The sequence below is a fragment of the Armigeres subalbatus genome, unplaced genomic scaffold, assembly GCF_024139115.2.
Source record: "Armigeres subalbatus isolate Guangzhou_Male unplaced genomic scaffold, GZ_Asu_2 Contig1118, whole genome shotgun sequence".
Classification (NCBI taxonomy): domain Eukaryota; kingdom Metazoa; phylum Arthropoda; class Insecta; order Diptera; family Culicidae; genus Armigeres; species Armigeres subalbatus.
The window spans coordinates 101,963-127,861 of NW_026941867.1; the positions used below are offsets into that span (position 1 = coordinate 101,963).

The 25,899-nt window shown below is 45.4% G+C and overlaps 1 protein-coding gene and 2 pseudogenes across 1 annotated transcript; 1 reads left to right on the plus strand and 2 right to left on the minus strand.

The window, feature by feature from the left end:
- The first annotated feature begins 395 nt into the window (after positions 1 to 395).
- On the plus strand, positions 396 to 1,685 carry LOC134202261 (DNA helicase MCM8-like; annotated as a pseudogene).
- Positions 1,686 to 6,162: 4,477 nt separating this feature from the next.
- On the minus strand, positions 6,163 to 7,287 carry LOC134202256 (uncharacterized; annotated as a pseudogene).
- Positions 7,288 to 14,708: 7,421 nt separating this feature from the next.
- Positions 14,709 to 24,558, minus strand: LOC134202262 (uncharacterized). The gene is given in 8 exon segments (XM_062677301.1): positions 14,709 to 15,360; positions 22,264 to 22,819; positions 22,877 to 23,357; positions 23,442 to 23,472; positions 23,475 to 23,572; positions 23,669 to 23,692; positions 23,904 to 24,118; positions 24,340 to 24,558. Coding segments are annotated over 8 exon segments (1,911 nt in total). The 3' UTR covers positions 14,709 to 15,073.
- Between the last annotated feature and the right edge of the window lie 1,341 nt (positions 24,559 to 25,899).

Here is a 25,899-nt window from a genome sequence, read left to right on the forward strand (position 1 = left end):
CAATAAAAATTAATAGCTTTGGAAAGTTATTTTCCGTACGGGGAACTATAATTAGAGTTTGCAGGTAAGAAACTTATTTTAGTCTTTAGGGGAAAAATATTTCTAAAATATTATTTTATTTTTTTAGGTGATTATTACTGACGTTCTCATTATGCCATGATATAGGATGGGAACTGCAAGTTGTACGGCGAACAAATGGAATGTTTTCCCTTCCTATATCCTGTCAAGAAAGATGTAAAGCTAGGAGTAATTCTATCCCCCAGCGATCATCGATTTTTACACGAACCGAAGCCTTTCAAATTGTTCGACTGCCGGAATCCATACCCGGTGCTCGTTTGGGACATCGTCAGGTTTTTTAAAGAATCGAGATATATAGCTCACTCATGAGCTAGAGGATGCCGTTTGTCTGGACGATTACGGTCACCATCACTGGATTTATGAAGAGTCGGCGGAAAATAGTTCGAAGGCTCGAAATACTCGAATGTTCGATTCGATCGGACCCATGCCCGTTGTGTCCCATGATTTACGGCCTGAAATTAAAAGACTACGCTATCACTTGGCTTATTTGTCGGAGCGTACATTACTGAAGATCGCCGGTTAGAGATTCATGTTCTCATTATTGGCGATCCTGGCATTGGAAAAAATTCAAATCATGTGCAGTAGTGTCTCCAAGGAGGGGAATACATAGTACTTCTAACGCTGGACTGATGGTGGTTGCTCGCACAGAAAAATACTTAGGGGACCCTTGAAAGTGCGCGCATTAGTACTGGCAGATCAGAGTGCTTAGAGTATTGATGAATTTGTTAAAATGTCCGGAAACCATCAGATATTGCTGGAAGCCATGGAGCAGCAAGCTGGCTAGAGGAGTTATTTGTTTACTATCCGCAGGTACTTGTATCTTAGCGGCAGCCAATCTTTCTTTAGGTCATAACGACAAATCAAAAAGCGTATGAGTAAATCTCCGAATAAAACCAGCTCTCTTGTCTCGATTCGATTTTCATTCAACTTGATCGACCGCATGCCTACCTAAACAACTAGCTAGCGCTCACGTTCAACGACTATGATACTCCAACAACCACAACCCCGGGTTTCTCCGGAATGGGTATAATAACTATTCACAATAAGGAGCACCTGTTAACGAACGATTGAAAATCAGAGCTAATGAAAAATGTATTTATTGCCGCTGGAACTTATTCAGAAATACATGCCGTATGAACGCAAGAAGGTCCATCCCAAGTTGACGAAATATGCGGCATTAGAAATAAAACATTTTACGCCAAAATGCGTCAGGACCAGCAGAGTATGGATTCTATTCAGGTGACGACCCGTCAGCTTGAGACTTTTGTACGCCCTCACACAAGCTAGAGCCAGGATGGATTTTGAAACAGCAACTCTACATCACGCTCAAGACGCGATCCCCATCCTGCGGTACAGTATGATAGATGTGTTCTGCAACGATTTTGGTGATCTAGAGCCGAATCGTTTGATGAACACCGGTATCAGCCAGACCGGTTTAGTATAGCGTTTCGAGAGAACCTGCTCTAGCCTAAGGTGGAAACGCAGAGAACAAGACCATTTTCTCACTGGCTGAGCTGATGGCTGGTGTTTGACCGGATTTAAATCGGCTGCTGGACGCGTTGTTCATTCAAGAATTCCTGCTCAAAAAAGGACGCGATTTGTTTTAAAATTCATGTTTGATTAGGGGTAAGTAATGTTATTGTGGCCAATTTGTTCCAACTTTTTTTTGACTTCAAGTAATCAAACAGATTGATTAAAAATAATGTTATTATTTTCCGTAAACTAGCAAAAGAAAAATTAAAATTGAATTGAAATACTAAATGTAGCTGGTACTACTGGCATACAACTGGCGTTAATTAAATTGTCAAAAAAAATTTTGAAGAATTTGCTTATCCCGTTTTGGTCTGACTTACACCTGTGCTCAGAATAATATAAGCGAAGGCCGATTTTCATACAAAATGGTTAACTTTGACAAGCTGTAACGTCGTACTCCGATATCCGATTGAGCTAAAATTTTGGCCGTGAACTACAAATATGTTGAATTTTACATAAACTAATTTTTCCTTTCTCTCGTTAAAATATTACACACTAGGCCAAATTGTTCAAAATAATAGCTAAAACTGCTATTATTTTGAACAGTTTGACCTAGTGTGTATTTTTTTTAACGAGTGGAAGGAAAGATTTGTAGTATTTGTAGATATTTGTAGTTCACTGCCAAAATTTTAGCTTAATCGGTCATTGGAGTACGAAGTTACTACTTGTCAAAGTTGGCCATTTTGTTCGAAAATCGTCCTCCGCTGATATTATTCTGAAAACAGGTGTATAAATCAATATAGAAATAACCCGTGTGGATTCAATTTATGTTCGATTGCCATGAAATTTTCAAAGAAGAGGAGTTATCTTGTCTAGATTTTGGTACAGGGCCTGACTTGACCATGGTGTTAATCTGGTCAGATTTATAAAATTACTAGCTGACCCTGCGAACTTTGTCTCGCCAAAAATTGATCAGTTTTCGAATCTAATTTGTTGCGTACACTATTTATCTAGAAAATAAATCGATTCTTCAGAATGAATTTTTTTTACTGTTTTGTGAAAACATGGAAGAATGTTGAGTAAATTGACTACACAAACAAAACTAAGCACATATCGATCTTTCCGTTATCGAATGATAATGCCATCTTCGTGTTATAAATATACAAGTCCTCGGAACATCCGGAGCCATGTTCTGGTGAACCAATTGTATCAAAACTGACTTCTGATACTAATTAATAATGATTTAGCACGTTTGCATTTCTATTGTGGGCACTTCACTCCAATACATATATCAATCTATTTATCTATATAATCTATATATCAAAACGACCACGCATCACTCAAGAACAGGCAGCTCAATGTTTATTAATTTATCGGTAGTCAAGTTGAAACCCGAAATGGGGACTATCGAAGTTGGATTTTTCTCGCCATCCGTACGTTAACCCTAACTTCGCTAGTAGTGCGCTAGTCTAATTAGGCCCTATTTAGACTAGCGCGCCACTAGCAAAGTTAGGTTTAACGTACACGGATTGCGAGAAAAATCCAACTTCACCGGTTTTCAACTTAATCGAGTATATATATTTATATTTTCTTCTTTACGAGGAAAAATGTTGTGATTAAACTGGAATACTTTGAAAACCAAAACTCAATTTTTTCGATGAATTGGTTTTGTACAATTTGCATGGATTTTATTTAAATTTTGTCCATTTAATTCTCAAAGCTAAGACCAACAGATGAGTTTATTTGTTTGTTTGATGCTCACAGAGTAACCAGAAGTTCAAATTGAAAAATGAACCCCTGTAATATGACTGAGGTACCGTTCAAATTATCGAAGGTTCACGGTGCTGGTAATTAGTTTAGCGCCTACCACGTTAGAATTCAATTCATAGAAAGAGAAATGGAAGGAAAGAAAGAAAGGGAAATGGGAAAATAACACAGCAAATAATTTTGAAAATTCAACGAAGTGTAAAATTGCAGCTTATCACATCAAACGAATTAACATTCGATGTTCAATTGAATTTGACTGAATTTTACAAGCAAGCACAATTTAAATTTATTTATGATTCAAAAGAATGGTGAGATCGATTGAATGTTACGTGTATTTGCATGCTCCGAATATGTGCATGAAAATACATTTAAAATCACAACATATTTTTATCTGTGAATGCTGCAATCACTCGCACCAAGGATGTTATCGATTATTTAGTAATTTGGCTTCGATCATTTAGTAATCAATAAATTCACTTGTCATAAGACGAGTTTGTACAATTCCATTGAATTCCACCACTTAATTGTATCTTGACAGATACGTATTTCGACCTCAACAGTAAGGCCGTCTTCAGTGTCTCGTACTTGACTCGACTTAAGTGGTGGAATTCAATGGGATTGTACAAACTCGTCTTATGACAAGTGAAGACATTCCACTAAAAAGCTCAAAATAATTTTCTTAACAATCAATAAATTATTTCAAAAGCTAAATTTTAAAATGTGTTATATGGTGAACTTAAGTTTGAAGGTTTTTCTACAACTCTGCCTAACAGTTTGTTGTTTGAATTTCTCTAACAACGGAGGTATAGCGCTAGAAGTTGCAATAAAATCATATACTGAATGATAACACAAATTCAATCATTTAGTTAAAGTTACTGCAACTAGGGCAATAACTACGTTATTAGTGGAATTCTAACAACGGCTGTTAAACATAGTTGTAGAAAAACCATCGCATTAGATGTCCACCATATAAAACATATTGAAATTCCAATTATTTCCAATTCGGCTTCGACTTGCATATTTATATTCTATGTTTCTAATTGTTTTTCATCCACTCATCTTTTAGGGTGACCACATATGGATCAAACCCGTTTGAACGTAAATTTGATGTAGCTAACGGAGTTCGGATTATCTCGGCCGTCGTTTTCATGTCCGAGGTAACGATGGAAATGCGCTGTGACTTTCATTCGAGTGGCGTATCAAAGCATCTCGTTATCTCGCTAAAATTGTGCACAACTTGCTCATCCGATACAATGACAACTTGATGTAGGTATGTACATTTATAAAGTATAAGCGTATAAGCAGGAATGACCAACTTTTTTTCAAAAACTTTTGCAGACTTATTCCAGATTTAACACTCGCCATACCCTCTCTTCCACCTAAGCTGTCCACGTGGTATATGGACAGCCCGCATATATGTTCTGTTTAATAACTCTGAGATGACTTCGAGGGAGCTGTAACCGAGGAATACTTGCTATACGAATATTGGATTATGTTTCACAATGATGAAAAGGCGAAACTACTACCTACATGTTTAACTGTTCGCTGGCCAGTTTTTCATCGGAAAAATAGACACAATCAATCAATCAACCATTTCAATTAATTTATCAATCAATCAATGAATCATTCAAACAATCGATCAAGACAAGCAATCAACCCGATCAATTAATCACTCAACCAACAATCATCTCAATCAATTAATCTATCAGTCATTCAATCAACTATCAATAAACTAATCAACCCAATTATTCAATCAATCAATCCAATCATTCCATCAACTAACAACCCAATCAATCATTCGTTCAATTTATCAATCAAGCAATCAACCCTATCAATCAATCAATTTAACAATCAACCCATCAATCAATGATTCATTCAATCAATTCCTGAACAATCATTCAATTAAACCAATAAACCAATAAATCAACCGTAATCAACCGAATCAATCAATCGCAATAAACGCAAACAATCAATCAATCAACGAATTATCAACCCAATCAATCAATCTATCAATCAATATTATTCGATCAATCAATCAATCAACCCAATCATTCAAGCAATTAATCAATTAATCATTCATTTGATCAATCAACTGCCGTCATACGCATATTTATCCCATGTTTGCTGGGACTGTCATGTACATGGGGCAGTTATGCGTATAACGGCAGTCCATCAATCAATAAAGCCTCAACCCATTAAATCAATCATTCAATCAGCCCAATCGCAATAGCAATCAATCAATCATCCACTTTGTGGGTAGTGTAAAAAAATCCATTCAGTTTTTGTGGTTCTTGTATAAGTTGGGCCCTCCTTAGCCGTGCGGTAAGATACGCGTTTACAAAGCAAGTCGAAAGGTTCAATTCCCGATGCTGAACTAAGTTTTATTATAATAATATTTGCTTTAAAAGGAACAATTTTTACTTATTTTCTTTAAAATGAACATTTAGATTGGCGGAGACGAGCCAGCCTAGGGCTGAAAGTCTCCTTAATACTAAGGACACACCTGTCAGGACCGGATTTAGCCGAATGGGGCCCCGGGGCCGACGGTACGTGGGCCCCAAAATGTACAAAAAAGGTTGGTTTTGGTACATAAGATTTGTGGGGGCCCGGGGCCACGGCCCCCCCGGCCCCCCCATAAATCCGGCCCTGTGTGGTACTTGTACCATGGTACAAGAGAACAAGAAAATTATTCCAAGATTATCTTTGATAAAGACAATAATTAGTATGGTACTCATTTCAAGAATCTTGTACCAGGGTACTTATACCACCAGTGTGTCATCAGTATAATAGACTTAAAAAATGGGTTTAATTGTTATGCAATGTTGGTTTCCAGTATTATTGGATTGAACCGCTACCACCATACTGGTCAAACAACTTCACAATCTGATGTGCGCAATGCTAGGCTAGCGAATGGAACTTTGTATTGCATATTGTCCCTACTAGTGTAATACAGATACTCATCAGCGCGCAAGTATTGTGAATATACTCCAGCACGCGTAGATCAAAATTTTACTATCATGGTATTGAACACTGTTATTCACCTGCATTATCATGGGTACTGCGGCAGCGGAAAACAAACCGACAAACGCTCCGCTGCCCGGTACAGAAAGTAAAAACACTGGAAAAGTCTATGCCTGTACCTGAGCAGATATATGCAATCGGACAGAAGGGCTCCGATCCTTCCATTCCATTGGTAGAGGAAAAGTGTGGAACAAGATTCTGGTTCTTACTACGAGTACGTAATAAACAGTAAAATCGATTTCTAACCTCTTAAAACAAAATACTCTGGACGGAGTCAGGTGTGTATAAACAACGGGTAAAATTTCCTTGAGTTGTCGTTCTATCAGATAAAATGGAATGGATTTTGTTAGCTTTCAGTTTGTATGTTTGTATGTACTAAACAGATAAACCGTTAGGCGAACATTTGTCTGAACATGAAACTTAAACCTATAAGGCACACAAGGCTCACTGCCGAAATAGTGACAGATTTCGCCGCATGGTTGCAGCCATCCTGGGCACAATAGCACTCCTCCCAGTAGACCCCCGTTCTCGTAGACGCCCCAGTTGCACACGCCGGTGACACCAGTTTCCGATACCGAGGCGCACCGTCGGATCACCTGACGCCATCGGCCGTCCCAGATAAATCCTCGAGGGCTCTGATGTACCACCTTCATGCAGAACGAACCCGGCATGTTTGACTCATCGCTGTTGCACTCGATGGCAATATTCTGCGTTCGATTGAATTTCTTGTATGCGCCACAATTGTCCACTCCCTTGGGATCCGTCGGTGAGGAACACTGATAGCAACATATGGCGAGGGCTGAGCTAAACAAAATAGAGATGACAACGGCTATTAGTGTAGGATTCATTTTCGTAACGGATATTCGACAAAAACGGAGAGATTCTTAAGAAATTCAACTAAATCCTGCGGGATCAAAACAAACTGCATTTCGTCGCCATGAATGTTTGGAGTCGTTCTGCCTGGAAAGGGTGTTTAGGAAGACTCCAACACTTACTTGTTGTTTTGTCTTGTGGTCGTTTCGGTGATCTACTGATTTTGAATCAGAAACACCATCAGAGGTAAACAAAACGGAAATGACAACTGTTGTCAAACTGACGTGGTTCGAATTGAGGGGCTTCTCAATGGTCGAGTGATTGTAATAATTGTAATCCGTCACTCCCCAGGGGTATATAGTGGTGCCCGGAAAAATGGCCACCCCTCCGTCTATGTATTCGTCAATGGTTTAACCATCACCAGATAGTGGTCAGAGTCGATGTTAGCGCCACGATATGTTCTGACGTCGATAATGTCGGAGAAGTGCCGTCCATCAATCAGAACGTGGTCGATTTGTGATTCTGTCTGCAGTGGTGATCTCCAGGTGTACCGATACGGGAGGCTGTGTTGGAAGTAGGTGCTGCGAATGGCCATATTCTTGGAGGCGGCGAAATCAATTAGTCGTAGGCCGTTTTCGTTCGTCAGCCGGTGAGCGCTGAACTTTCCAATAGTCGGTCTAAACTCCTCCTCTTGGCCAACCTGAGCGTTCAAATCTCCTATGATGATTTTGACGTCGTCATCATCATCAGTGCTTCCGGAGTGTGGGCTATGGACGTTGATTATGCTGAAGTTGAAGAACCGGCCTTTGATCCTTAACCTGCACATTCTTACATTGATCGGCCACCACCCGATCACGCGCCTTTGCATATCGCCCATCACTATGAAAGCTGTTCCCAGCTCGTGTGTGTTGCCGCAGCACTGGTAGATTGTATGATTACCGCTAAACATTTGCATCATTGATCCCTTCCAACAAACCTCCACTACGATGCCGAATCCACGGTCATTGAGCACAACAGCAGTATGCGTGTGCTCCCGATGAAGTTGAGAGATTTGCAGTTCCACGAACCGAGTTTCCAATCGCTAGTCCCTTTTCGTCGCAGTGGACTACGCCGATTGTCCCAGTCCGTACTCTCTTGTTGATTATTCGTTGCGTAAGTTTTTTTTATAGGCTGGCTTGTAGGGCCTGACACCAAATCCTCTTAATTTCCGATGGACAATGGTGCACAGTTTCACCTAGAGTCCCTCGCTGGCACTCGGACGATGATCAGCCGCCCCTTACATGGAGAACAAACGCTGTTGTGAGCCGCTCCTAACATGGAGAACAGACGCTCAGTAAGATTTGTACCTCCGGCGAGGAACAAACCCCTTTCCCTGTCAGCATACGACCATGGTTCCCACCGGGGTTGGACCGGATCTTCCCTAAAGTTGCTCGTAGCCCGGCCAGTGCCACGAAGAGGTAGGGATAAGAGTTGCTGGGTAAGAGGCTAAGGACCGCTAGATGGGGTCTATTTTATTCCTTCAGGTACGCGAAGTACCAATGGTACGCTTTACCCAGCATTTGCCGAGCCAATTAGTGACGTGCTATAACGACATTACCCGCGAGGTGAAAAGGCGTATTGCAGCTGCAAATAGGTGCTTATTACGGACTTCGTAACCAGCTTAAGCTCCGTAGTCTGCAAACGAAAACAAAACTCGCGCTTATACTACACTCTGATTCTTCCGGTGGCTTAATACGGCCGTGAGACATGGACGTTAAGGGAGGCTGATCGGAGAGCTTTCGGACTGTTTGAGCGTAAGGTGCTGCAGACAATACTCGGCGGTAAACAGGAGAACGGTATCTGGCGGCGTCACATAAATCACGAGTTGTACCAGGTGTATAAAGGGCTGCATATTATTAAGCTTAAACAACACGGCAGACTACGGTGGGCTGGTCACGTTGTTCGTATGCCGGAAGAACGTCAAGCGAAGATATTATTTAGTAGAGAACCTGGAAGAGGCCGCAGGCTTCGTGGAAGGCCGCGTACACGGTGGCTTTTTGCAGTTGAAGAGGACTTGAGGGCGCCCTTAATGTTCAGGGCGACTGGAAGCGGTTGGCCCAGGATCGAGTCCAGTGGAGAAGGATACTCCATTCGGCGTAGGTTCATCGAAGAGCTGTAGCCCATCAAGTATCAAGTATATATTGATTAATTATAATTAACAATAATTCAGAGTAGAGGTGGTGAAGGATGTAGGGAATAAGAAAATAATGTTGACAGTATGATAATACTAACTTATTCATTAAAATAAAATAATATTTAAAAAAATAAGTAAGATACTACTCAAATTTGTTATTTAATTTACTAGAGTGCAGGAGCGAATAATTTATTGAAAAATAGCACTGAGCGGAGAGGAAAGAAGAGCGAAAAACTGCGAGTAGACTAAACGTGTCTACGTGGCAGCTCATTTTTCGTAGTTTTTCTATGTTCGTTTTGAAGCCTCCGTAATCTTCATGGTTTTATAGAAATAATTTTCTGATGATTGTATAAAAGACAATTGTCCTTATTGGTCACTTCCGTAAAAAAAGCGTTCATGAATTCGTGAACTAACAAGTTCACGGTGTATTTTCGTGAACATCAGTCACGGATTTGGGAACACAGTCACGTTTTCTGGAACGTTCTGGAAAACGTGACTGGTGTTCCATGCGGCCAATCAATCTAATTTAAGATCAAACTCAATGTCCTCTTCCACAGGCTATTGTGGGACATTCCGTAATGTTTCTGAAATGGTCAACTGTTTTTTACATCAGTTACATCAGAAGATTATTCGATTGAAACCATGAAGATGAGGCTGTCGAATAACACATTTTAATTTACAAACGGAAATGCCCCTTCCTATATGTTCACTTGGGGCACTGCGTATGTTCCGGAAGTGAATAATGACGTCGATTGTCCTTTATAAGATCATCAAATGATTATTCGTAAGTAAGCCAAAGGCCCTCCTTAGCCGTGCGGTAAGACGCGCGGCTACAAAGCAAGACCATGCTGAGGGTGGCTGGGTTCGATTCCCGGTGCCGGTCTAGACAATTTTCGGATTGGAAATTGTCTCGACTTTCCTGGGCATAAAAGTATCATCGTGTTAGCCTCATGATATACGAATGCAAAATGGTAACTTGGCTTAGAAACCTCGCAGTCAATAACTGTGGAAGTGCTTAATGAACACTAAGCTGCGAGGCGGCTCTGTCTCAGTGTGGGGATGTAATGCCAATAAGAAGAAGAAGAAGCAAACAGATATAGCTACCGAATGATGGTCTACAAACGAAAATGTACATACATGCAGGTGCCCTCAAAGCACCCCATGAGGTTCCGAGAGTGATCAATGAGACTTTCACTCTTCAGGAAGGCTTCAGAAGTTCGTTCTTGAGAAATCATGAAAAATAAGCTGGCGCATGACCCGTTTTAGTCTAATATCGGGAATATCCATACCTAAAGGTTCCGCCGGCGCACTCTGTGATGCTTCGGAAGTGGCGAATGATTTCCCTTACACATTATCAGAAGTTCATTTGTAAAAAAAATATGAACAAACGAGCCGCCGCATGACATTTTTTGGCCTCAATTCGGAAATGTCCTGTTCTACAGGTACCCTGGGACACTCCGTGATAATCCGTAAGTGACCAGTGAGGTAAATTGTTATTTATAGAATCATCTGAGACATTGAAGATAGAGCTATCGCATGACATGTTTTGGTGCAAAAACAAAAATGTACGTTCCTACAGGTTCGGCCGGGGCACTCTATGAAGTTCCGGAAATGACCAATGAGTTTTTCTGCACTTTTCAGACTTACCGTTTATTTGTGAAAAACCATGAAAAATGAGTTGACAGAGTTGAGTCGCATGACACATTTTGCTCTTAATTTGGAAACTTCCCCTTATATAGGTTCCCGGGTACTCCGTGGTATTCCGGAAGTGGGCGATGAGGTCCTGTACATCCTGTACAAGATCTTCAGATGATTATTCGTGAGAAACCATAAAGATAGACCTATCTTATGACATGTTTTAGTGCAAAAATAAAAATATCCATATCTATAGACTCTTTCGGGGCACTCCGTAATATTCCTGGAGTAGCCAATGAGTTGTTTTACACTTTGCAGCCTTACCAGAAAATTATTTATGAATATCTCTGAAAATAGAGCTGTCGCACAATACGTTTGGTCTAAAGTAGTAAACGTCCAGGCTCCCCCGGGGCACCATGCAATATTCTGGAAGTGGCCAGTGAGGTCAATCTTCATTTGTGAAATCACCAGAAGATTATTCATGAGAAATCATGAAGATAGAGCAGTCGCATGACATGTTTGGGTCAACAAATGAAAATGTCCATTCCTGCAGGTCCCCCCGGGGCACTCCATGAGGTTCTGGAAGTGGCCAATGAGGTCTTACAGACTTTTCACACGTACCAGAAGATTATTTGTGAGAAATCATGAAGAAAGAGCTGTCACATGACATGTTTTGGGCTAAAAACTCAAATGTCCTCTTCTACGGCTTCCCCGGGGGCATTTGGAGACATCCTGGAGACGATAAAAAGCGCTTCAAAAAATCTAAAAAAATCCTAATAGAACCGTATTTAGTATAGCTTTGTTTTTGGTAAAAGTTTGAGAAGAGTTCCATATGAAAAAAATATAAGTTTTCATCGAAATACCCCAAATGCCATATCGGGGGTACCCCAATAATAACAATATATCTGGAATAGTTCCGGAACAATGCGGAGTCTGGACACCGCTCTGAGTGGAATCAAAACTAGAATAAAAACTGGACCTTGTCTCAAGGTTTTACATTGATCGGTTGAAAGCGAACAGAGTAATGATATTTTCAATTTCAAAATCTGCCTTCTGTAAGAGCTTGGTCTTTTGGGTGTTAACCTCGTCCAGCGTTGGTGGTTCCACAGCTTGACCGTCGCCGACTGTCCATCCTGCTCCTTAATACACCTTCATTTTCACCGTTCAACAAATCTTCGAAGTGCTCCTTCCACCTGGCTGCCACCATAGTCTTGTCTGTCAGCAAATTCCCCTCTCGGTCATTGCACATGGCGGGCACTGGTGCAGTCTTATGCCGCGCGCCATTGACAGTTGCGTAAAACCTCCGCATATCGTTTCTATCCATGTTCTCCTGCGCTTCAGCTATCACACTCTCTTCGTGTTGCCTTTTTTTCTGCGGTGGATTCGTTTCTCTTCTGCCCTTGCTACACTGTACCGCTCTCTGTTGGAACGGGTACGAGCCACTACCCAAGCAGCACACAATTTGCACATAGATTGCAGAAACTTATATGTGACCAGATGTAGTCACAATAAGTTGCTATAACCAGCTTCACTTGCCTTGTGCTGCTTGGGTAGCATTCGACTCCTAGCAACATTTTCTCGTCTGTCACTTCTTATCAAACCAACCATTTCGTTGGCGTCAATGTGCAGTGCCTAACACTTCATGCGCTGTTGTAGTGATAGCTTCCTGGATATTTTCCCACAATTTGTTGACGTCACCAGATGCTGTGGCATCTATCCGCTCGTCCAGCTTCTGGTGGTACTGTTCAGCAAATCCTTGCTGACAAGCGTTGGATATTGAAACGCATTGTTCTGTTGTTTCGTGAATTCGTGACGCTGGAGAGTCGCGCCCGAATTTTTGCAACCACAAGATAGTGATCAAGTCGATGTTCGGACCTCTGAAGGACCTTACATCTAGAACATCCGAAAATTGTCGTCCGTCGTCCAGCACGTGGTCTATCTGTGAGCAAGTGTCTCGGATGTTGCCAGGTGTGTTTGCGGATATTCTTACGTGTGAAGTAGGTACTGCTTGTTGCCACCCTTCTAGCAGCAGCAAAGGTTACAAGTCGCAGACCATTATCATTGGTAGCGGAATGATGGCTTTCTGTACCAATGACAAGGCGAAGGAAACTTTCTCGTCCGATCTGCACATTGGCATCCTCGATGACAATCTCTACATCGTGTGTTGGGCACTCTCCGTAGGCCTTATCATGGTTCTATCTCAATTCTATCTCATTCTTCACGTCATCAGGCTTATCGTTCGTTGGGGCATAAATGCTTATCAGGCTGCAGTTGAAGAATTTGCCCTTCATTATCAACACGCAAATTATCGGCTTCCACTGGATCACGCTTCATCTGCTTCCCTATCACCATGAAGGCAACTCCTCGTTCTGCTCTGTCACCGCCGCTATAGTAGATTTGATTGATTGAATGAAGTGTTCGCTATGGGATCCACCGCCCGGAATTCACTTTCTCCAGTTTTGGGTAACCGTATTTCCTGGATGGCTGCCACCTCACGCCGACCTTCTGCAGCTCACGAGCCAGGAGCCCAACACGTGCAGGTTCATTCAAAGCTCTAACGTTCCAAGATCCGACTTCCAATCGTTTGTTGCCGGGTCTGTTGCCATTGCATCAATCCGTTTCCTCTACTTTTGCCTTTCTTGGTAGCTGTAGAATCTTCGGTGAGGCTACCTTACTAGGGTTGTGCTACCTACATCGCGTTGGAGGGGCTGCCTTCTCGATGCCGACACGATGCAACATGGTGTGCACAGTTTAGTTAGAGTCCCTCGCTGGCAGTCGGACGATGATCAGGCGCCCCTGACATGGAGAACAGACACTCGGTAAGATTTGCACCTCCGGAAGGAGCAAATCCTCCCTTCCTATCAGTATACGACCATAGTTCCCACCGGGTTGGTTACCCGATCTTCCCTAGAGTTGCTCGTATCCCGGCCAGCCCCACGAGGAGGTAGGGATAGGAGTTGCTGGGTAAAAGGCTGAGGACCGCAAAATGTGGTCTATTTTATTCCTTCAGGTACGCGAAGTACCAATGGTAGGCTTTACCCAGCATTTTCCGTGCCTCTGGGAAATACTTACTTCTAATATTAAATAGTTTTGTAAATGCATTACAATTTATCTCCTACGACTGAAAGATGCTGAAAATGTCAAAAAAATTTGCGCTGTTTCGGTCATGTAAAGGTATTGTAGATCCAGTTGAAAACCGAACTGAGCTCTCGCGACAATCGCATTTTCTCCCATTTCTAAGTGTCGCAACTGCATCGCGTTTGGTGCGCAGGATGGCGCACGGCTATGGCATAGATGCGCACTACTCGCGATGCAGTTGCGACATCCAGAAATGGGAGAAAATGCGATTGTCATCAGACCTCAGTTCGGTTTTTCAACTGAATCTAATAATGAAACAAGTTTATTGATACACTGGTATACCAAAACATAACCACCATATATGTCTGAAAAATGTATTTTTAACTCTTATTCAACAAATTGTGTTACATGGGATCAAATTTTATAATGCAAGACAAAATAAATAAATAATGATTATGAACTGCATTTTCGGATAAGAAGAACAAACCTATTTATTTCATTACAAATATTTAATGAAATATATTCACAGAAGTCACTACATCCATGTCAAAGAACTACGTATACGTTTCTTCTACAATTTGGAACAAGTGCATTGGACCCATACGGATTCTATATTTGACTACAAACATCATTCAAGTGGTCGTTACGTCCAATGTTTTCCTACATTTTCAATCCCCTTCCTGTCACTATCTGTCACAAATTACTAATAACCCTCCCCCTCTGTACGTACATCTGTCATTTATATTATGGTTTGACGTTTTCGTACTCTATTTGTACAATAACATAGTGAGCATTAACTTCAGTATTAGTAAATTTAAATATTTTCCGTAGATAAACAAATTGGTGCTGAAATGCAATCAGGTATTTTTTTTTTCTAGTTGTACGTTATACGAAAGGAAAGGAGAAAACCCCCGCCCCTCCCCCTGTCTCAAATTGGAAACCCTACTCAAACATTGAACGTAATTTTCGAACGACCCCCACGGGTGACCATCGAAAACCTCAAATACACTCACACACTGATAACATCAAATCGTTTCACGAAAAGTGCGCTTCCTCAACTTGCTGGCCGATTAAAGATTGTCCGGGTTGTCGTTCAGTCAGTAGATGATTTTGCAGGAAGTCCGGCTCGGTCACCACTTCGGGTTTGTAGATCAGGATGACCGTATCGGGTGAAAGATGTTCGTATGCGGTGTGCCCCACCAGCCAGAACGTTTCCATGGATCCCTTTCCTTTGACTTCGATCGTGCCGCGCCGTTTGATCTTGAACCCACCGAGCTTGTCCAGGATCGCTTTGGTGTTCTCCGAGAGGTGGATCTTCATGGCTGTTGATGGGAGAGAACGAATGAGAAGGATTAGGGGAAGATGTTGATATGCCCGTAGTACTTATAATGACGCTGTAGTCTTGTATATTGAGCTTGAGCTTGAGCTTGATTGACTGCTCGTAGTTGCTACTCCATTATGACCAGATCAGCTGTTCTTGCACAGGGAACCAACAGATGTTTGCTTGGGACTAGTACACATCTTCAATGTAATACAAGTACTGGTGATCTCATTTGTTAGGTCATACTGGCGCCTGCCACGTCAGAATGCAAGTCAATGTAGGGAAGGGAGGAAATGATGATGCAATCACTCGCCCACTGCAAGCCGAATATACCTCTGCACTTGCCACGAGTTCATGCGGAATTTGTTGGAATTTTTGGGTTAGGTTGGAGAGGCAGAGGTCCGTCTTGGTTAACGAGCTGCCAATGTGATAGATAGAAGGTAACTGATGGAATTTCTAATTGGATGTAGGAAACGAGCTCTATAGTCAATTTCCAATTCTAGCAGATTACTGTTAGAATACTCAACTTGAAGGTACAGGAATATGTAGTAATGGAAACGGTATGGAAGTCCATTTCCAGTTCTAGCGATTGTTAGAACATGAGAAATAAAGAGAAAGATACAAAGTAGAAGAATGGAACGGACCTGGGATTGAACCCACGACCTCCTGCGTATGAGGCAGAAGCAGTAGCCACATGACTACCAAGCCCTTTGACGCTGTAGTCTTGTATATTGTGGATTTACTCGATGTCAAGATTTTCCAGATTACTTTTACGGCTACTTAGGCTTGGGTTCCGGACTTCCAGGGAATTCTTCAAGCCTATCCAGGAATCCTTCCAAGCCTCCCAGGAACCCTTCCGGGGCTCCTGGGAATCTTTTTGGGCTTCTTGTGGAATCCTCGAGAGACTTCAGGGCTTCCCGGAGAATCCTTCCAGGCGAATCATTCCAGGCTTCCAGTGGAATCCTTCCGGGCTTCCCGGGGAATCCTTTCAGGCTTCTCGGGGAATCCTTCCAAACTTACCGGGGAATCCTTCCGGGCTTCCCGGGGAATACTTCCGGGCTTCCCGGGGAATCCTTCCGGGCTTCCTGGGGAACCCTTCCGGGCTTCCCGGGGAATCCTTCCCGGCTTCCCGGGGAATCCTTCTGGGCTTCCTGGGGAATCCTTCTGGGCTTCCCGGGGAATCCTTCCGGGCTTCCCGGGGAATTCTTCCGGGCTTCCAGGGAATCCTTCCGGGCTTCCCGGGGAATCCTTCCGGGCTTCCCGGGGAATCCTTCTGGGCTTCCCGGGGAATCCTTCAGGGCTTCCCGGGGAATCCTTCCGGGCTTCCCGAGGAATCCTTCCGAGCTTCCCAAGGAATCCTTCCGAGCTTCCAGGGAATCCTTCCGGGCTTACCAGGGAATTCTTCCAGGCTTCCAGGGAATCCTTCCGGGCTTCCCTGGGAATCCTTCCAGGCTTCCTGGGAATCCTTCCAGGCTTCCAGGGAATCCTTCCAGGCTTCCAGGGAATCCTTCCAGGCTTCCAGGGAATCCTTCCAGGCTTCCTGGGAATTCTTCCGGGCTTCCAGGGAATTCTTCCGGGCTTCCTGGGAATCCTTCCAGGCTTCCCAGGGAATCCTTCCAGGCTTCCAGGGAATCCTTCCAGGCTTCCCAGGAATCCTTCCGGGCTTCCTGGAGAATTCTTCAGGCTTCCCAGGGAATCCTTCCGGGCTTCAGGGAATCCTTCCAGGCTTCCAGGGAATCCTTCCAGGCTTCCAGGGAATCCTTCCAGGCTTCCTGGGAATCCTTCCAGGCTTCCTGGGAATCCTTCCAGGCTTCCGGAGAATTCTTCCAGGCTTCCCAGGAATCCTTCCAGGCTTCCAGGGGAATCTTTCCAGGCTTCCAGGAATCCTTCCAGGCTTCCAGGGAATCCTTCCAGGTCTCCCAGGGAATTCTTCCAGGCTTCCAGGGAATCCTTCCAGGCTTCCGGAGAATTCTTCCAGGCTTCCAGGGAATCCTTCCAGGCTTCCTGGGAATCCTTCCAGGCTTCCTGGGAATCCTTCCAGGCTTCCAGGAATCCTTCCGGGCTTCCAGGGAATTCTTCCAGGCTTCCAGGGAATCCTTCCAGGCTTCCAGGGAATCTTTCCGGGCTTCCAGGGAATCCTTCAGGCTTCCTGGGGAATCCTTCCAGGTCTCCAGGGAATTCTTCCAGGCCTCCCAGGGAATCCTTCCATGCCTCCCAGGAATCCTTCCAGGCTTCCTGGGAATCCTTCTGGGCTTCCCGGGGAATCCTTCCGAGCTTCCCGGGGAATCCTTCCGGGCTTTCCGGGGAATCCTTTCGGGCTTCCCGGGGAATCCTTCCGGGCTTCCCGGGGAATCCCTCCGGGCTTCCCGGGGAATCCTTCCGGGCTTTCCGGGGAATCCTTCCGGGCTTCCCGGGGAATCCTTTTGGACTTCCCGGGGAATCCTTCCGGGCTTCCCGGGGAATCCTTCCGGGCTTTCCGGGGAATCCTTCCGGGCTTCCTGAGAAATCCTTCCAGGCTTCCAGGAATCCTTCCAGGCTTCCAGGGAATGCTTCCTGGCTTCCCAGGGAATCCTTCCAGGTTTCTGGGAATCCTTCCAGGTTGCCAGGGAATCCTTCCAGGTTTCAGGAATCCTTCCAGGCTTCAGGGAATCCTTCCGGGCTTCCCAGGAATCCTTCTGGGCTTCCAGGCTTCCTGGAATCCTTCCGGGCTTCCCAGGAATCCTTCCAGGCTTCCAGGAATCTTCCAGGCTTCCTGGGAATCCTTCAGGGCTTCCTGGGGAATCCTTGGCTTCCTGGGAATCCTTCCCAGCTTCCCAGGGAATCTTTCTGAGCTTCCCAGGAATCCTTCCGGGCTTCCCAGGAATCCTTCAGGCTTCCCAGAATTCTTCCAGGCTTCCAGGAATCCTTCCAGGCTTCCAGGGAATCCTTCAGGGCTTCCTGAGGAATCCTTCCAGGCTTCCTGAGGAATCCTTCCGAGCTTCCCGGGAATCCTTCCGGGCTTACCAGGGAATCCTTCAGGGCTTCGGGGAATCCTTCAGGGCTTCCCAGGAATCCTTCCAGGCTTCCTGGGAATCCTTCAGGGCTTCCCTGGGAATCCTTCCAGGCTTCCAGGGGAATCCTTCAGGGCTTCCCAGGAATCCTTCCAGGCTTCCTGGGAATCCTTCCGGGCTTTCCGGGAATCCTTCAGGGCTTCCGGGGAATCCTTCCGGGCTTTCCGGAGAATCCTTCCGGGCTTTCCGGGGAATCCTTCCGGGCTTCCCGAGGAATTCTTCCGGGCTTCCCGGGGAATCCTTTTGGACTTCCCGGGGAATCCTTTTGGACTTCCCGGGGAATCCTTCCGGGCTTTCAGGGAATCCTTCCGGGCTTCCTGAGAAATCCTTCCAGGCTTCGAAATCCTTCCGGCTTCCAGGAATCCTTCCGGGCCTCCCGGGGAATCCTTCCGGACTTCCCGGGGAATCCTTCCGGGCTTTCCAGGGAATCCTTCCGGGCTTCCCGAGAAATCCTTCCGGGCTTCCCGAGAAATCCTTCCGGGCTTCCCGGGGAATCCTTCCGGGCTTCCCAAGGAATCCTTCCAGGCTTCCTGAGGAATCCTTCCGGGCTTCCTGGGAATCCTTCCAGGCTTCCCAGGGAATCCTTCCGGCTTCCTGGGAATCCTTCCGCTTCCTGGGGAATCCTTCCAGGCTTCCTGGGGAATCCTTCCAGGCTTCCAGGAATCCTTCCGGCTTCGAGGAATCCTTCTGGGCTTCCTGGGAATCCTTCAGGGCTTCCTGAGGAATCCTTCCGCTTCTGGGAATCCTTCCAGGCTTCCCAGGAATCCTTCCGCTTCCCTGGGGAATCCTTCAGGCTTCCAGGGAATCCTTCCAGGCTTCCTGGGAATCCTTCCAGGCTTCCAGGGAATCCTTCCAGGTCTCCCAGGGAATTCTTCCGGGCCTCCAGGAATCCTTCCATGCCTCCAGGGAATCCTTCCGGGCTTCCTGGGAATCCTTCCAGGCTTTCTGGGAATCCTTCCAGGCTTCCAGAAATCCTTCCGGGCTTCCAGGAATCCTTCCGAGCTTCCTGAGGAATTCTTCCGGACTTCCAGGGAATCCTTCCAGGCTTTCCGGGGAATCCTTCCCAGCTTCCGAGGAATCCTTCCAGGCTTCCCGGAGAATCCTTCCGGGCTTCCCGGGAATCCTTCCGTGCTTCGCGGTGAATCCTTCCAGGCTTCCAGGGAATCCTTCCAGGCTTCCAGGGAATCCTTCCAGGCTTCCCTCGGGAATCCTTCCAGGCTTCCCGGGGCATCCTTCCGGGCTTCCCAGGAAATCCTTCCGGGCTTCCCAGGAAATCCTTCCGGGCTTTCTGGGGAATCCTTCCGGGCTTCCCAGGAAATCCTTCCGGGCTTCCTGGGAATCCTTCCAGGCTTCCTGGGAATCCTTCCGGCTTCCCAGAAATCCTTCCGGGCTTCTAGGGAATCCTGCCAGGCTTCCCAGGAATCCTTCCAGGCTTCTGGGAATCATTCAGGCTTCCCAGGAATCCTTCCAGAGCTTCCAGGGAATCCTTCCAGGCTTCCCAGGAATCCTTCCGGGCTTCCCTGGGGAATCCTTCCAGGCTTCCAGGGAATCCTTCCAGGCTTCCAGGGATACTTTCCAGGCTTCCAGGGAATCCTTCCAGGCTTCCCAGGAATCCTTCCAGGCTTCCAGGAATCCTTCCAGGCTTCCTGGGAATCCTTCCGCTTCCCAGAAATCCTTCCGGGCTTCTAGGGAATCCTGCCGGGCTTCCCGGGGAATCCTTCCGGGCTTCCAGGGAATCATTCCAGGCTTCCTGGGGAATCATTCCAGGCTTCCTGGGAATCCTTCCGGCTTCCAGGGAATCCTTCCAGGCTTCCCAGGGAATCCTTCCAGGCTTCCAGGGAATCCTTCCAGGCTTCCGAGGAATCCTTCCGGGCTTCCAGGAATCCTTCCAGGCTTCCAGGGAATCCTTCCAGGCTTCCTGGGGAATCCTTCCAGGCTTCCTGGGAATCCTTCCAGGCTTCCCAGGGAATCCTTCAGGCTTCCTGGGAATCCCTTCAGGGCTTCCAGGGAATCCTTCAGGGCTTCCAGGAATCCTCTGGGCTTCAGGGAATCCTTCCAGGCTTCCAGGAATCCTTCCGGGCTTCCTGGGAATCCTTTCAGGCTTCCCAGGGAATCCTTTCAGGCTTCCAGGAATCCTTCCAGGCTTCCAGGGAATCCCTCTGGGCTTCCTGGGAATCCTTCAGGCTTCCAGGGAATTCTTCCAGGCTTCCCGGGAAATCCTTCCGGGCTTCCCGGGGAATCCTTTCAGGCTTCTCGAGGAATCCTTCCGGGCTCCCCGGGGAATCCTTCCGGGCTTCTCGGGGAATCCTTCCAGGCTTCCGGGAATTCTTCCGCTTTCGAGGAATCCTTCCGGGCTTTCGGGGAATCCTTCCGGGCTTCCCGGGAATCCTTCCAGGCTTCCCGGGAATCCTTCCAGGCTTCCAGGGAATCCTTCCAGGCTTCCTGGGAATCCTTCCAGGCTTCCAGGGAATCCTTCCAGGCTTCCTGGGAATCCTTCCGGCTTCCTGGGAATGCTTCCAGGCTTCCTGGGGAATCCTTCCAGGCTTCCCGGGGAATCCTTCCGGGCTTCCAGGAATCCTTCCGGCTTCAGGGAATCCTTCCGGGCTTTCAGGGAATCCTTCCGGGCTTCCGGGGAATCCTTTGGGCTTCCCGGGGAATTCTTCCGGGCTTCCCGGGGAATTCTTCCGGGTTTCCCGGGGAATCCTTCCGGGTTTCCCGGGGAATTCTTTCGGGCTTCCCTGGGAAGCTTTGTGGGCTAATCGGGAATCCTTGCAGGCTATTGATTCGGGCTTTCCCCGGAATTCTTTCCCAGAAAGCTCGAATTGGTTTCCTATTCGGGCTTTTCGAGGAATGCTTTCTCAGAAAGCACGAATGGGTTTCCTATTCGGTCTTCCCGGGGAATCCTTCCGGGCTTCCCGGGGAATCCTTCCGGGCTTCCCGGGGAATCCTTCCGGGCTTCCCGGGGAATCCTTCCGGGCTTCCCGGGGAATCCTTCCGGGCTTCCCGGGGAATCCTTCCGGGCTTCCCGGGGAATCCTTCCGGGCTTCCCGGGGAATCCTTCCGGGCTTCCCGGGGAATCCTTCCGGGTTTCCCGGGGAAGCTTTCTGGGCTAATCGGGAATCCTTGCAGGCTATTGATTCGGGCTTTTCAAGGAATTCTTTCCCAGAAAGCTCGAATTGGTTTCCTATTCGGGCTTTTCGAGGAATGCTTTCTCAGAAAGCACGAATGGGTTTCCTATTCGGGCTTCCCGGGGAATCCTTCCGGGCTTCCTGGGATAACTTTCGGGCTTCCCGGGGAATCTTTGGGACTTCCCTGGCAGTCCCTCCGGGCATACCGGGGAATTCTGGTACGACTTCAAGAGGAATCCTTCCGAACTTCCTGGGGAAAAGCAATCCTTCGGGACTTTTCGCAAATCTTTTCCCGGCTTCCTGGAGTATCTTTCTGGGAAACCTCCTAGAATATTCCTCGGACATACAACTGGGCTTTCTAAAAGTTGAGAGGCTTTCCGGAGAATTCTTCGTAGGTTTCAGAAGGCTTCTGATTTTTTGTAATCCTGCCGGAGGTTCCGGCAAATTCAACCGGTCTTTCCGCAGAGTACTTTTGCGGGTAAACCCATGAAGTCTTTCCGGAGAATCTGTTAAGACTTCCTGGGTGCTCATTTCAATGCACACTTCATATCATTCCATGGAATCTGATTCTGTTTAAATGAATAAATGTTTCTTTGCTAAAGCGGTGAAGATTGTAGTGAATAAATAAACATATAAAGGATAAGAGGCTGATCCGTTTCTTCATTCAATTGTGCCACACTAACTGAAAGAAAGTCTTCGCTGCAGCTCAAAGCATATCATACTCACGCTCTCCAGTGGATTCCATTCGGGATGCAGTGTTGATAGTGTCCCCAAACAAACAATAGCGAGGCATGGTCGTCCCAACCACTCCGGCCACACACGGTCCCGTATTCACCCCAACGCGAATCTCCAGCGTGCGGTTCTTCATGTGCGGTATGATAAAGCCAGCAATGCCACAAAGCAGATCCAGCGACATCATCGCTATCTCCCCCGCGTGCTTGTCTCCGTTGCGCTGCGGAAGTCCCGATACGACCATGTACGCATCTCCGATGGTTTCCACCTTGTAGACGTCGTACTTCAGAATGATGGTGTCGAACAGCCGGTACAGCGTGTTCAGCATGGTAACCACCTCCATCGCGGTACTGACGGCCGAGATGTACGTAAAGCCCACGATGTCGCTGAAAAAGATCGTTACCGATTCGAACGTCTCCGCTGGTACCTGGCGCTGTTGTTTCAGCTGACGGACGACCGCCGGTGGCAGCATCTGATAGAGCAGGCGATCAGATTTGCTCTTTTCACAGCGTAGCTCCAGGGTTCGGGTGATAAGCTCTTTTGAGAAATCCTGAGGGAATATGGAGGTTAAAATATATTAAGAGCGAGATTGCTATTGTCGGATTACCTGAATTGTGTCAGTAGCGTTTCGAACCAAAATGACTAGGATCGGACTGACGACGACGATCAGAAGTACAAGAATAATGGAGATTGATTGGTAAAGTCTAGCCTCACCCATCTCCAGGTCGACAGTTTCTAAAACCATTTTCTGAAGGTGTTTCTGAATGGCAATCATGTCCTGGATCAACTTGTTCACGGATTGGTAATATTCAGCAAGGCCCTCTTCTCGACCAACAGTAGTCGAATTTGTCATAACTTGATGCCGCCACTTGCTCAAGACGGCATATTCTTTGCTTTTTGTGATTTCAAGGTTATCCATAAAATTTTCCGCAGATCTTAGATGATCCATGGCTGCGGCGTCTCTCCGTACAAACTGCGAGAAGTCATCCAAGCCCAGACGGCTTCTTTTGATGAACTGCAAAACCAAAATGGCGGCTATGTTGATGTTTTCTATAGCTTCGATTAAGTTCTTGTACACGACGAGTTGTCTATCAGGTGTTTTGTGGAAACAGGAAGAAAAGAAATCAACTTAGGCAGGCAGTTATTAGGACCTTACACTCTTACGAAGTTACCGCCAAACTACTCCACTCAATGAGTACCCACGCTTTGGCTGATTTGATCCAGCAGGTGCCGATTAAGGTCGTTGTAGGGTTCGAAGAAGTTCGCAACAGAAATGTTCAGATCTTCTGCTGGTGAATCGGGCCTGTCGTGATGAGAAAATCATTAATTAGTACGCATGGCCCTAAAACAAACGATCATTCAAATGAAGGTCTGTTTTTCTGAAGAGGTTAACTGTCACCTTAGCAATAAATCCCTAGTTTCGCTTGAAAATAAATTTGGCAAATTTTTAGTCTGCATCTCAGTGAAAATCAATAAATAAATACCAAATTTCAAAAAAGACTTACCTGCTTAAACAAAGATTCAAACGTCGATTTGACAAATTCGGCAACGACGTTTGAATCTTTTTTTTGCAAAAGCAGATAAGTCATTTTGAAAATTTGGTATTGAAATATCCCAAAAATCCCTCCTTTTACCTCAAATCTCCGGCGATTGTTTGGTTGGAGCTCTCGTTGAACTCGATGTCCCATTGCTGGTTGAGCGCAATTAGTCCGCTCAGGATTCGATCCGTGTCGATGAAAGCCTCCTCCACGGCGGTTCGGTTCTTCCGGGTCAGCACAAAGTAGGTTAAAAGTTTGCGCTCATTCTGCACGACCCGCACCAGCTCGGTCATGTTGATGGTCATTCGGATCTGTGGAGGGTACACGACAAAGGCGCGGATAAATCTAGACCAACATTTGAAAAGGGCGTAACGGCCAAAATTTATTCCTGCTGATTCTTCGTCTACATATATAGCTATATGTGGACGAAGAATCAGAAGGAATAAATTTTGGCTGTTACGCCCTTTTCAAATGTTGGTCTAGAAATAAAAGGATTGGGTTTTAATTTATAAGCATTGTCGAGCAAACCGACCTCTTCATGTACACGTTTGGTCGTCTCGTATTTCGTCATTTGCTGCCGCATAAGGATGCTGTTCTGCAGCACCACGGCCACGATTGGTACCAGCAGCACTACGAGTATGTGGCACATAAACAACCGGCGGCCTTCTCTGGAATGGAACGATAGGACATGGTGAGATTCAAAAAAGGTACAATTAGTATCTCTCCATCTATAAATACAGACAACAGACATCCAGGCAAGAACAAAATTTCTTTAAAGGTCAGTATAAGGATCATGTTTATATTTGGCTCTTAAAATAAATACGTGAAGAGCAGAGAGAGAGTATAGTTCTTACGCTCCATGTAGTTCTTTAAAAAATCGTTTGAAAGACAAATTTACTATGAGAGCTTGAAACTCATGTTGGATCTCTGTTTTCTGTGCTTTGAATCGTGTACATTCAGAAGCAAGGATATTTATTATTAACAGAGTTGAAATGTGATTAGTATGTTCAAAACTAAAATCAGAACCACGATACCAGACTAATATAATCAAAATCACAAAAGCAAACAATATGGATAACATCTCTACTGAACTAATGAATAGAAATTTGAGACACATCACAAAAAGTCGCCACGGATCAATATTTATCCGTTATTGAAAGCGCCTTCCAAACGAATAGAAGATCTGGAACACGCGGCCTATGGCAGTAGGGGGATGTGGGGTGACTTGATCCCTTGGGAAACGTGTTCCTCCCTGTTTTACCGGGAACCAAAGTAATTTTGATCTATCTTCTTTTTTGAAGATTCTCTACACCAAAATTTCATTTCTCGTTCCAGCAAAACAGTTTGCTGAATTTTAACACGCAATCAACTTGTTTGCTGAAATGCAGCAATCGTTTGAATGATATGCTGAATATTCAGTGACCGTCTTTATATGTCCAATTATAGCCATGTGGCAGAGCAAAAAAAAAAATTCGCAAAAAGAACTTGGCCGTCATAATTCCCCATCTCCGCAAGCTTGCAATGTAGTCTGCTTTTTAATTTAAAGAGTTAAAATGGACCCGAAACTGCAGACGGAAAAACCAGAGCTGTTAAAAAAGCCAATGAAAGACTGCACAAAATTGCAAACCTTTCGTAAGTCATCGTTAAGTGTAAGTGGAAATAACTTATAATGGAAATCTCGTGAAAATCATTATCATTGTATTCAACAAGCCCTTTCTATCACAGCCGGAGCTGCATGTCTTGGGCTATCAGAGCGCCTCAAATTCCGTGACGCAGTATGAAGGCGATTGTATTGGAAAATGTTTTTTTCCCTAGTGTCCGGATTTGATAAAGCATGTGGACATGTTTTTGAACTATTTTTAACACAACTAAGCCATAGCGAGAAAGATTGCAACTGTAGAGTTGATGAAATATAATCATGACCAACCCTATAACAAAATGTCATTGCATAGCCCCTCGCTGCGATATTCAAAAGAGCGAACGGTAAATTAAAAGAAAGAGTAAAAGAAGAAAATCTAGTTTTGGAGGCAGAGTTGTTTGAACTACGGTTGAGAGTGGTCGCGAATAAAGTTGTTCTCTGTGAATAAATTGT